At 44.9% G+C, this 12,558-nt stretch overlaps 1 protein-coding gene across 1 annotated transcript in view; it reads right to left on the bottom strand.

Moving 5' to 3' along the window:
* Nucleotides 1-12,558, bottom strand: part of LOC136384641 (ADAMTS-like protein 3) — a 248,229-nt gene that overhangs the window by 162,871 nt on the left and 72,800 nt on the right. Inside the window, exon 4 of the mRNA XM_066355073.1 lies at nucleotides 998-1,128. Coding sequence (XP_066211170.1) covers nucleotides 998-1,128 — 131 coding nt within the window. The remainder of the gene's footprint in view (nucleotides 1-997; nucleotides 1,129-12,558) is intronic.

The following is a 12,558-nucleotide window of genomic DNA, read 5'->3' as shown; positions in this document are numbered from 1 at the left end:
ATCAGTCACACAGCAAAACTATAGTAATTTTATGACATAAGTCACATACACACACTGAGATTGGTCACTCTGCAAAACTATAATTTTATGACATAAAGTCTCTCTCTCTCTCTCTCTCTCTCTCTCTCTCTCTCACACACACACACACACACACACACACACACTGAGATTGGTCACACAGCAGAACTATAGAATTTTACTAGAGTGAGAGAGATCACCCAGGCAAAATCCAAATAATTATAAAAATTAATAAAGAAATGATCACAGGATGAAAAGCAGTCATTCTTGGTCCTTAATACTTTCCTCTAATTCAGCGGTTCTCAACCTGTGGGTCGGGGGTCGCCTAAAGCCATCAGAAAATACATAATGTATATCAGGTATTTACATTCTGAATCATAACTGTAGCAAAATTACAGTTATGAAGTAGCCACCAAAATTATTTTTTGGTTTGGGGTCACCGCAACATGAGGAACTGTATTGCGGGGTCACGGCATTAGAAAGGTTGAGAACCACTGCTCTAATTCCTTTAAACAAATACAAGTATATACTATTTTTAAAAAGCCAAACAAATAAATAACACTCCTTTCCCACCCACCGAGCCTTACCATTAACTGCAAATTATCCAAACCCCCAGATTTGGAGGCCCCAGAGAGATGCTGACATCTGACCTTCCCCACTCCAGTCTCCATGCTGGACCCAAGTCTTGACAACATTGGACCAGTGACTGAACATGCCAGCCCTTCCCTCCTGCAAGGCCCAACTGTCTAGTTGTCCCGCAAGGCCCCTGTCTCCTATGAGTTGGGAGTCTCTTGTGGACAAGTACGGCCATACATACGCAAATGGTACCATTGCAATTTGGCTAATATTTAGACAGCAGATGGTACACCTCCATCACAGGATCTCTCAAAACCAGTAAGTCGGTTGTCTCTGCTCACCCTCCAGCGCATCCAAAGGCACTGACAGCCCACAGAGAGGAGCAGGTGCAGCCAGCCCTTACCTCCCCGTCAGACATCTCCGCAGAGAGTATGACGCCCCTCCCCCGCACGTCCGCGAGCAGTCGCTCCAGTCTCCCCAGGCGTCCCAGTTGCCGTCTTCTTTGTCTTCATCCGCACGAGTGTTTCTGGAGGTCTAGAATATGAATAAAAAAACCACAATAAATTGCAAACAAATGTGTAGGAATATCCCAAACCTTCCCTGGCTTTTCCGGAGTCTTATTCTAAGCTGTTTGCAGAGACAGCTACATTAACATTTTGCTACATGAACAAAGTTGCTACATTAACAAAGACCATGCAAGATCACTTTATATGAAAGATCAAGAGAGCATATGCAAGGACCTTACCGCCTCACAAAGGTTTTGTCCTGATGGCTTCTAAGCTCAATTTTAAATCTGAAATTTTATCAGGCCGAAATTGAAACAAACTTGCTCCACATCAGTAATATTATTATCGTTATGTTTTATAACTTACACAGCAGGGTCCCAGCTGTCACCCTTACGATTCTGACCTGCCCATCTGCCAGACTGGTGCTAACTCTGAGGAAACTTTTCTGCGTGGAGATTTGTGGAACCTCCTGAGACAGGCTTCATTTCAAGAAAACCAAGTCAATGAAGTGTTAAGGGTCCAAGAAGATAGAAGAGGGTCATTTATGTATAGAGTTCAGTTTCATTTGTTTCCTGGACTTGCCACCATTTGACGGATGTCAGGATACTCCAGAGGAAAGATGAAGGGAGAGTTCCAAGGTAAAAATACATAGACGTAAATATAGACACTGACATACAGAAAAATGTTCCTTACTTAAGGTTACAATCACTTGACTAAGGGACCTGAAATAGAATTGAATAATTGGAGAAACATGCCACAATCCTAAGTGGGTAGACCCAATACTGTGAAACCAGAGGCAGATTAAGGTCAGTTGACCCGGGCACAGAAGAAAATATTGGGTCCCTTAAAAAAAAGAGAGAGAGAAAGGGAAAATAAAAATACATATTAACCATACTTTTGAGCAAATAAAAAATATTATGTACTATTAATGTTAAAATCGCACATACGAAACCAAACTTGGTTGTCATTAGAAAAAAGTGTCAAGTTGGGGTTCTGTGGGGCCCTTCAGAAGTCGGGGCCCAGGGCACACGCCCAATGTACCTGCGTTAAATCTGACTGTGTGAAACATTAATTCTCTCCAAATTAATCTACACTGCTCACAAAAATTAGAGTATATTTTAAAATGAATATGAAGCAATAAAAGGTAAATATGAAGCAATTTTTTTTAATTAAACAAGAACAGAAAAAAAGCAAACGACAAGTCAAAGAAAGTTGTTCAATTATGCAAATGAGATGCAAAACCAACTTTTATTTCATTGGTGAAAATGCACTATACAAAAAGCTGAAAGTACTGGAGTACCTGCACGTTCCCTGATCCCCTAATTCCGTGATGGTGAACCTATTTATAAATACCGTTCACTTTTGCAGTGCTGGTCAACCTGGTCCCTCCCGCTCACTAGTGGGCATTCCAGCTTTCATGGTGGGCCAATTGTGGTGCCGTTTGGTTGCTCTGATACCGCCCACCATGAAAGCTGGAACTCCTACTAGTGGGCGGAAGGGACCGGGTTGACCAGCACTGCAAAAGTGGGCGGTTTTTATAAAAAGGTGTGCCATCATGGCCTTTTGTGAGCAGTATATATACATTTAGTAACTCCGATCAAAATCCCACAGGGAATGTTTTTGGAACCTAACAGAATGATTCTAAAGTCCATCTGGTGGAGTAAATGCCTACAAGAGCCAAGAAAAAAAAACTGTAAAAGAACGGAAATGAGAGGGAAATTGCCTCAATTAAAAGAGTATAGAATTGGCATATAGAAAGGAGTCAAATGTATTAAATTAAAAAAAAACACAACAAGAGTCCAGAAGCAGACTCAAGTGTAAGGAAGTAGTGTGGGGCCAGAAGTCAATGTGACGAATGGTAAAAAAAAAAAAAAAAAAAAAAAATCACAGGTAATGTCTTCACAAAATACACCAAAATTAATTCCAGATAGATCAGAACTTTTTATTAAAAATGCCAAGACCAGCCCTAGCTGGACAGCTTTGCTGGTTAGAGCATCGTCCTAAAGTGCAGAGGTTGTCAGTTCGACCCCCGGTCAAGGCACATACAGGAACAGATCGACGTTCCTGTCTCTGTTCCTGTCTCTCTCTCCCCCACCTTCCTCTCTCTCTAAGAATCAATAAATAAAAATATTTAAAAAGTAAATTAAATTAAAGTGCTGAAACCATAAAATGCTAAAAAATTATAGATTAGTAGCCATATAAACCTGATATAGGATAAACTGTCCTGCATATGAAAAGGTAGGAACTATAACAGAAAAGACTGATGGAATTAAGTTAAAATAAAAACACACTTAGGATCTTCTATCTCTTCACCTACAGATGAAGGCATTGGTACATGAATATACAGTATGTGCAAAAATGCAGCGTCAAAGCGCAAATATATATATATAGGCTGGAAGAAAAGACACCCAATCATTTCTAACTAAGAAATAGAGGATGCAGGACTAGGAGTGACTGTTGTTGGAGAAAAGACACAAAAGGAACACCACCTGAGTGGTTTATTTCCCTCAAATATGACAAAAACGTTGAATTTGATGAAGCTGGGTGATGCTATAATGGATGTTCATTTTATCTGAACTTTTATGGTTTTTGAAATTTCTTCCTGTAAAAATGTATTTTGGGGCAGGGCGGGGGGGGGGGGTAAAAGGCAATCATGAGAGAACCACATCAGCCTGTGTTGTCTTTAATACAGGTAAACGCGCATGCGTGTCGAGAAAGCAGCGAGGGTGAATGGTTCATTAAAATGATCGCAGCAGCCGACCTCTATGTCGGAGGGCTCAGGGTGATTTTCACTTCTGTTGTTTTTTTGTTGTTGTTTCTCTGTATCTTGTCAAGTTTTCTTTTTTCTTTTAAGCAAATACTTGAATACTGCAATGTAAAACAAGCAAGCAAGCAAGCAAACAGGAACCACGTCCTGTTGACACACAGAAAAGTCCAAGTCAGACGGGAGCGAAGAGGTAAGTTCTCGGTCAGAGAACAGAGTGCGTAAGGAATCCTGACAGACGGCCTGTGACCGAATGAGATCCTACTCAAGTTTCCTTAAGCCCGTTAGGCTATCTTACCTCATCCAACACACCCCCCCCTCAAAAAAAATTAAGAGAGGGATCTGTAAAAGGACCTTCCAATGTGAAATGAAATAATGACTAGAAGCGAGAAGGGGCTTTTCCAATAATTTTCACCCAAGTCTCAGCAGACAGTGGGCTGTGTGGCTTCTTGCCAAGCTACCTATTTATAGTGCAGTGAGCAGCCCCGACTGAAGGTAATATTTCAGTAACAGTCCAGTCAGAGGAAAGGATAAGGACCTGGCAACTTATCAAATCTGTCATCAGGAACCAGGGCTAATTAAGCCCATACTATTTACTGTTCCAATTAGCCCTCTGTTTAGTTCAATTTTCTACGTTAAACGTCACCAGATAGAACTGTGTCCTGCCTCTAACATGATCTACAATAAAGTTTTAATTCATAAAAAAAACCCCACAATAAGTAGTTTAATACCTTCATCTGGACTTTGGGGTGGGTAAGTCCAAATCATTAGGGTAACCGTTTAAAATATACACAGCTGCAATTGATTTTTCATTTTGTCACTCGATACACTGATAGGCTGAATGTGAAAAGTTGGAAAACATCATCATATATATTTTAAAGTGAACATTGAGAGTCCTTTGCAATATTGCTCTAATTTATTTTTACTCTCCTATCTGTTTGGTTTATGGTTTGAGTCAGGTTTCTTTCCATAACTTCTCCACCTTTACTTAACAACAACAACAACAACAAATCTTGATTCTAAAATAACTAACATAGGCATGCTTTCAATGTAGACATTTGGTATTGCTGGTTGGATCAATATGATACTTCCCCCCCCTAAGAAAACAGAGAGAAAAATGACATCTCAGGAGGGGTCCTCACGTTTCCCTCCTCTCCTTGACCGTGAAGATGGTCAGATTTTGCTTTGAAACCTTATTGCCAGACCTCCTGCCCTTCCCACATATTCTTCTTCTTTTTGTTATTTTAGTGAGAGGAGGGAGGCAGAGACAGACTCCCCCATGCACCCTGACTGGGATCCACCTGGCACACCCACTAGGGGGCAATGCTCTGCCCATTGGAAAAAAAAATCAAGTTATTTTGAAGACACAGACATGTAGCCAGCTAGCTCTGCTTGCAGTGCGGATGGAGGGGAAAAAAAAGACGTGAAAGGCTCCATTGAGACACTGGAGGAACGTGTGGTCAGGCTATCACGGCAGCTAGGGTGTTCGAGATAACACGCGGATGCCGATGGGGAGTGATAAAAGCTCACTCAGCTGCTGCGTGTGACTGGAGTCCTGTCCCTGAGGCACATCCGGGAGGGGATGTGGGCTTTGTCTGGGGTCCTGCAGAAAGAAATTCTGCCCGGGCTCCCCCACAACTTGGACACGTGGTTCTTGAAGCCACAGTTGTTCACACTATGAAATGGGGATGGTATTATCCCTTTAGGGGTTTGTGGAGAAGGTTAGAGTGAACGTGGAGGAGGGTGCTAGCAGGCAGGGCCCACCTGATAGATAAACAGTAGCCACTTTTCTCAGGACTAGCTCTTTGGTCTTCCCTGTCTGGCAGAGTTGCAGAGTGATAGGATGTTGGTTGACTCAGGGCGAGGGGAGCAGGTATGGATCGGCTTCCCGTAACTGCTCACTTAATCCAGCAGTAAAATAACTGGAATTTAAGTAGTTCCTTAAGATAGCTTATGGAGCTGTTAGAAAGCGGAGAACTGGGAACAGCGGTTCATGACTGACGTGCAAGTTGCCTTTTCAGGGTTACCATCAGGCCAGGCATGGAGCTGATACCTGTCACTCTGTTTTACTGTCACTTGATTTTAGAGCTGAGGCTGGCTCACATGGGGGGTGAACACTTCTGATAGGAAACTCACCACAAGCGCAATGCCTAAGAATATAGACCCCCCTGTCCCGTCCCACACCCTCTTCTGCCTTCCTGACATTGGAGATCAGTATTATTCCATATTTTTATTGTAACATTAGACTATGTCCAGCAGTTCCAAGTCGGATTAGTTGGCTGCTTCCTTGGCACGATGGTCTGCTTACTGTTTTGAAGAAGCAGAAGTGCATATTAGTGGGACTCTGTAAGGTTAGGGAGCCGTGTCCAGCCTGTTTCTCAGGAACCTGGGTGGGGCATAGAAGCTGCAAAGCCGGGCAGAGCAGCTCACACTTGGGGCGACAGGATCCAGGTTCAAACAGATCTCAGCAGGCTGGTGTCCTGGGCCAAAACCAACAAGAGGAAATTCAGTAGTGATTAATGTTAAGTCTTGCATAAGTGAAAGCAGGGTTGAGGGGTAGGGGGAAAGCTGACTCTATGGTTGTTTTGGAAAAGACATGTGTTGTGAACAATAAGAGCTTATACTTATTGGGACATTTACTCATTCCATTTATTGAGATGCCATGTGACTTGATTGAGATTTCTGTTTGTTTTTTTCCTCCATCCGTACTGCAAGCAGAGCTAGCTACATGTCTGTTTCTTCAAAATAATTTGATTTTTTTTTTCCAATGAGAGACAGAGAGACAGGAAGGGAGAGAGATGAGAAGCATCATCTCATAGTTGCATCACTTTAGTTGTTCATTGATTGCTTCTCATATTTGCCTTGACCAGGGGGCTCCCACTGAGCCAGTGACCCATTGCTCAAGCCAGAGACCATGGGGTCATGTCTATGATCCCACACTCAAGCCAGTGACCCCACGTTCAAGCCAGATGATCCCACACTCAAGACAGCGACCTTGAGCTTTCAAACCTGGGTCCTCAGTGTCCCAGGCTGTCGCTCTATCCACTGTGCTACCACCTGGTCAGGTCAAAAGGATTCGATTTTATCTAGATTATTTCATGATGAATTGGCATTCTTGACCGACATTCACAGCCCCGGGTGCATTTGTTAGCTCTCTCACCAGAACATATACCAAGAGCTGGTGAAGTTCAAGGCTTGGTGACCTGGGGGATGAGAACGGATCCCTCAAGATCAGGGGTCCCCAAACTTTTTACACAGGGGGCCAGTTCACTGTCCCTCAGACCACTGGAGGGCCGGACTATAAAAAAAAACTATGAACAAATCCCTGTGCACAATGCACTTATCTTATTTTAAAGTAAAAAAACAAAATGGGAACAAATACAATATTTAAAATAAAGAACAAGTAAATTTAAATCAACAAACTGACCCATATTTCAATGGGAACTATGCTCCTCTCACTGACCACCAATGAAAGAGGTGCCCCTTCCGGAAGTGTGGCGGGGGCTGGATAAATGGCCTCAGGGGGGCCGCAGGCCATAGTTTGGGGACCCCTGCTCAAGATGATAAGCCGCAGGCGACAGAGGCCGAGGGGACGCTATGAGGCCAAGTTTGCCCACAGTCACTGACAGCAACAGACACCAGGGACCCAGAGGAAGGAGGCGCTGTAGGGCTTTCCAGGGTGCAGGCCTGCTCTGCTGGAGCGTGGGAGAGCCCCCACCGCTGTGCCCCTCCCAGCTTCTCTGGGGAATGGCATTGAAGTTAGTCTGATTTGGGGCTCATCTCTATAACTGCGATAGAGTTACAACATTTCCTATTTTTTTCATTTTGCCCATCTGCATTTCCCAGTTTCACACAATGAACATGCACTTTATGCAATAAAACACCCAATAAAAGTGTTTTTTTTTTTTTTGTTAAACAGAAAAAGAAGAACACTAAATGAAACCTAAGAAAACATCCAGAGAAGCAGAATGCGCTGTGTGTTGTGTGGTTAAAACTATGAGACGGAACTATCTCAGGAAATCTTATTTTCCTAAGTGACGTTCTAGCTAAAGAATATTTCGGGGAAAAAGAATTTCAGAAAAAGAGATTGTTTACTCATTGTATAAGAGGACTGGTAAATGCCAAGAATATCATAGGAATAAGTGTGTTCACAATCCCATAAAGACTTCAAGGACTTCTGGACTTTCTTGGATGCCCACGCATAAATTAAATCACAAAATATTTTCCTGACAAGTTCCTAAATCTGTGACTTTATAATGAATAGTACAGTTCTCCCAGTCTTGCAAAAAACATCAGTAATTAATCACAGATTTCATGTAGAGGGTCACTTATTGGAAATGCTATATGAACAGCTCCATATTAAAAACAACCCAAAATAAAATCAAGTTCCACCCAAATAGCACTTCCCAGATCAAATAAATGTTCTCTGCAACAGTACCACAAAGGTACCGAGGAGATCCGAAACGACCCAGATTTGGTTAACAGTAAATACATTCTTTCAGGCGAATGCTACCTTTAACAAAAAAAAACTTTAATGAATTAGGTAAGTGACAAAAATGTCACTCAAGCTGTCACACAGACTCGAGAGCTCTGTTCAAACAGGACACACTAAACACCAGGAGTGCCAGGCACTAGTGAGAAAGGCCCTGCACTGCCCCACCCCCCTTTCCAGTCCTTTCTACCCTCTCTGAAAGCTGTGAATGTCACCACTCATTACACAGATGGTGAGTGAGTGACCACTCAGATTCGGCCAATGACCACCCTTTCCCGGCCAATGTGCTCCCGGTTACTTACCACCTTCTTAAGGCCCTTTCAGGGACCCAGAGGAAGGAGGCGCTGTAGGGCTTTCCAGGGCGCAGGCCTGCTCTGCTGGAGCGTGGGAGAGCCCCCACCGCTGTGCCCCTCCCAGCTTCTCAGCCCTATACCTCCAGGTTCCCCATGACCTGCTCTGCCTCCATCTCCAGCTCCATTTTTTGTGGGGCTCACACCACATCCCATCCATCTCATCCAAGCACACCATATTTCACAATACTCCCCAACACCAGCATGCCTGCCAAGTCCTGCTTCCCATGGCAAATGCCAAAGCCACACTAAGACCCTTGTCTTCTGCCAGCTCTATCTGGAGGTGACGATGAGTGGAAACTCAGCCCCAACCTGGCTCCCCAGAGCCTGAGGTCAGTATGGTCTAGGAGAGCTTCTGAGAAAGCATCTTGCTCCCGGGTTTTCCTGCCCGGCCTGCTGCCTCGGGGGCTGGTCCTGTCCTGTGATGCCTCCTCCACACCCCCCACTCACCCTCACTCCCACACTCCTGGGTCAGGAGGTGGTTGGACCTCTTGTTCCATGTTTTTTATAAAAATCTTCCACAAATGCTATGAAGATTTCAAATTATAGCAGCCAAGCCTTCTCCATATCAAGATGAATGAACAACCAATAAACGTTTCCAGACTTCTGAGCGAGGAGCAGTTGTGGATTCGGTGATCTTATCCATTGAATGTGTCGAGAGAACTCTGTTGGTCCCAGTGGAGGCAGATTCAGAAGGGGGTGTGGACAGGAGACAGGGAAACCACAGGGGAGTCCCAGGTAGGCTCTGCGGACCGGAGGATTCACATTATCTGCACAGGCTTTGCAAGCAAGATGGGGCTAGGGCAGGCAGAGGCCCAGGCAACCCCACACGGTGAGAGCTCTGAAGTGCGCAGTTCTCTCCTACCTCTCTCTGATCCCCTGCAGAGCTCACTACCCTCCACACCCCACCACGGGCTGAGCGCAGGGCAGCCCACTTATGCCGTCTGCTGTCCCCACCCCCCATGGGCCAGCCTCCCAGCGGGGTGCAGGCAGGGTGGAGGGCCCAGAAGGGTGGGTCCTGGAGGGCCACCTAAGCCTTCCGGCACCGTCGCTGACTGACTCACCGGGATTTTATTCACTGAATTTATTGGGGTATTTTAAAGTGGAGGAGTGATCTCGGCAAATTGTATTTTGGAAATTATTCTGACAGGAGTGTGGGGAGGACTGAGGGGACTGCCGCATTAGAGCCGGGCAGGGAGGCCAGTGCCTGGCACAGGAGATGGGGCGGCGTTTGGAGGGGAGGGCACAGGGGGGAGGTTGCTCTGTTGTTGTTGTTCCATGTGTTTGTTAAAACTGAGAAATGATTTTACATTACACTTAATGTGACATGTCACATGATATTCGTTTCAGGCGTCCAGCCCAGTGATTCACTGTCATGAAATGATCACAAGTTTAGTGAACGTCTATCACCTCATACATAGTCACAGAGGCTTTTCTTCTTGTGATGAGAACTTTGTTGTTGTTTTTCGCATTGCAAGTTTATGGAAACTTTAGCAGGCCCTGGCCAGTTGGCTCAGTGGTAGAGCATTGGTCCAGGGTATGGATGTCCCGGGTTCAATTCCTGGTCAGGGCCACAGGGGAAGAGCCCATCTGCTTCTCCACCCCTCTGCCCCTCTCTTCTCTCTCTCTCTCTCTTCCCCTCCTGCAGCCATGACTCAATTGGAGCAAGTTGGCCCCGGGCACTGAGGATGGCTTCATGGCCTCTGCCTCAAATGCTAAAAAGAGCTTGGTTGCTGAGCAGCAGAGCAATGCCCCAGATGGGCAGAGCATTGCCCCCTAGTGGGCTTGCCGGGTGGATCCTGGTCAGGGTGCATGTCGGAGTCTGTCTTTCTGCCTCTCCTCTTCTCACTGAATAAAAAAAAAACCCAAAAACTTTTGCAGTACAAATTATTTGTAGATTATCAAAAAAGATCCTCACTCAAATAAAGTACATGTTTTTCCTTTGTTTTGTTTGTTTTTCTTCTTTTCCAAATGAGAGGAGAAGAGAAAGAGAGACAGACTCCTGAATTCTCCCTGACACAGATCCACCTGGCAACCCCCATCTGGGGCTGATGCTCTGCCCATCTGGGGCCAAGCTTGCAACCAAGCTAGTTTTAGCACCTTAGGCAGATGTTCCACGGAGCCATCCTCACTGCCTGGGACCAACTCACTCTAACCAATGTAGCTGTGCTGCAGGAGGGGAAGTGAGAGAGAGAAAGGGGAGGAGGAGAGGAAGAGAAGCAGATAGTCACTTCTCCTGTGTACCCTGACTGGGAATTGAACCCAGGACATCCACACACTGGGCCAATGCTCTACCACTGAACCAACTGGCCAGGGGCTGATTTTTCCTATTTTAAAGGACAAATATAAAATAAATTAAAAACAATGAAAAGAGGAAACAACATAAAGGAGACTTCTCAGCAAGTCTCTGAAACAAAATTTGAGACAGGACGGAAGTTAATTTGTACAACTCACTCATCGACTTTTGTCTGCCTCAGCTCCAGGGCTTGATTCATGATCAAAAAATTTTTTTTTAATTTTTATCATGTTCACGGTCAGGTTTTTTTAACCCTGTGAATTTGGTTTTCTTCTTCCACTGAAGACATGGTCTTCTCAGCTTTTTTATTTTTTATTGTGAAAGACTTTAATTCACTGCCTTGACTACTTTGTTTTATTTTTTTTTAAGTGTGAGGAGGGGAGACAGAGAGAGAGACAGACTCCCACATGTACCCCAACCAGGGTCTACTCGGCAACCGTCATCTGGGACCGATTCTCTAATTAATTAATTAATAGAGCTACTTTTAGCACCTGAGACCAACTCTTGAACCAATCAAGCCACTGACTGCAAGAGGGGAAGAGAGAGAAAAAGGGGACAGGATGGGGAAGAGAGAGAAAAGGGGGAAAAGAAGGGGAAGAGAAGCAGATGGTCACGTCTCATGCGTGCCCTGACCAGAGATCAAACCCAGCATGTCTGCAAGCCAGGCTGATGCTCTATCCACTGAGCAACAGGCCAGGGCCTGTTTTATTCTTCAGAATGGCCTGCAGAAGCTGTGAGGTGAGGCAGGGCCAGCTGACAGGTCTCTGCAGTTGTGGGAGCTGTGATGAGAATGTTTAGGAGCTACGCTCTTAGATGTGGCATTTTAAGGACCTACAGTCACTCAGAGCTGGCAACTGACCAGATGCAGGGAGAGAAGGGAGGTGCTGAGATGACTCATGAGCTCCGTGTTAAGTGACCGGTGGCATATACTTACCACACCCAGAGTTCACAAATGTCCTCAACCCTACTCCCAAGGGGGACACTCTCAGTGGCCTGTGCACATAGTGGACACAATCACTACACAACAGCTAAAATACTGGAACACACTGGTGGTTCCCAGGAGAAATCTTGCCTGTGGGTCTGATTATTTAACTATAATTGTACATTTTCTTCCCCCAAAAGAAATCATTTGCTAATGTTTAAAAATATGGGGCCCTGGCAGGTTGGCTCAGTGGATATAGCATCAGCCGTGTGTGTGGACGTCCCAGGTTCGATCCCTGGTCAGGACACACACGAGAAGCGACCATCTGCTTCTCTTCCCCTCCCTTTACCTCTTCTCCTCTCGTAGTCAGTGGCTTGATTGGTCCGAGCATGGCCGTGGGTGCTGAGGATAGCTTGGTTGATCCCTCCTCTCACTTAAAAAAAAAAAAAGAGAGAGAGAGAGAGAAAGAAAAACGAAAAATATGGTGATTTCACCTAAAAAATAATCAGATTTCTGACTTCTCGGAGAAAGGAGACAATCAATATAGAACTACATCCCAGCAATAATTCTAAAACTAAGTGTGGCCACATACTGTTTAAAGGGCACATGCCCTGAAATTTTCTGTGTCCGTCCA

This window comes from Saccopteryx leptura, chromosome 13, assembly GCF_036850995.1.
Source record: "Saccopteryx leptura isolate mSacLep1 chromosome 13, mSacLep1_pri_phased_curated, whole genome shotgun sequence".
NCBI lineage: Eukaryota > Metazoa > Chordata > Mammalia > Chiroptera > Emballonuridae > Saccopteryx > Saccopteryx leptura.
Note: the sequence above shows the minus strand (reverse complement) of the source record. Positions and strands in the feature narration are given on the sequence as shown.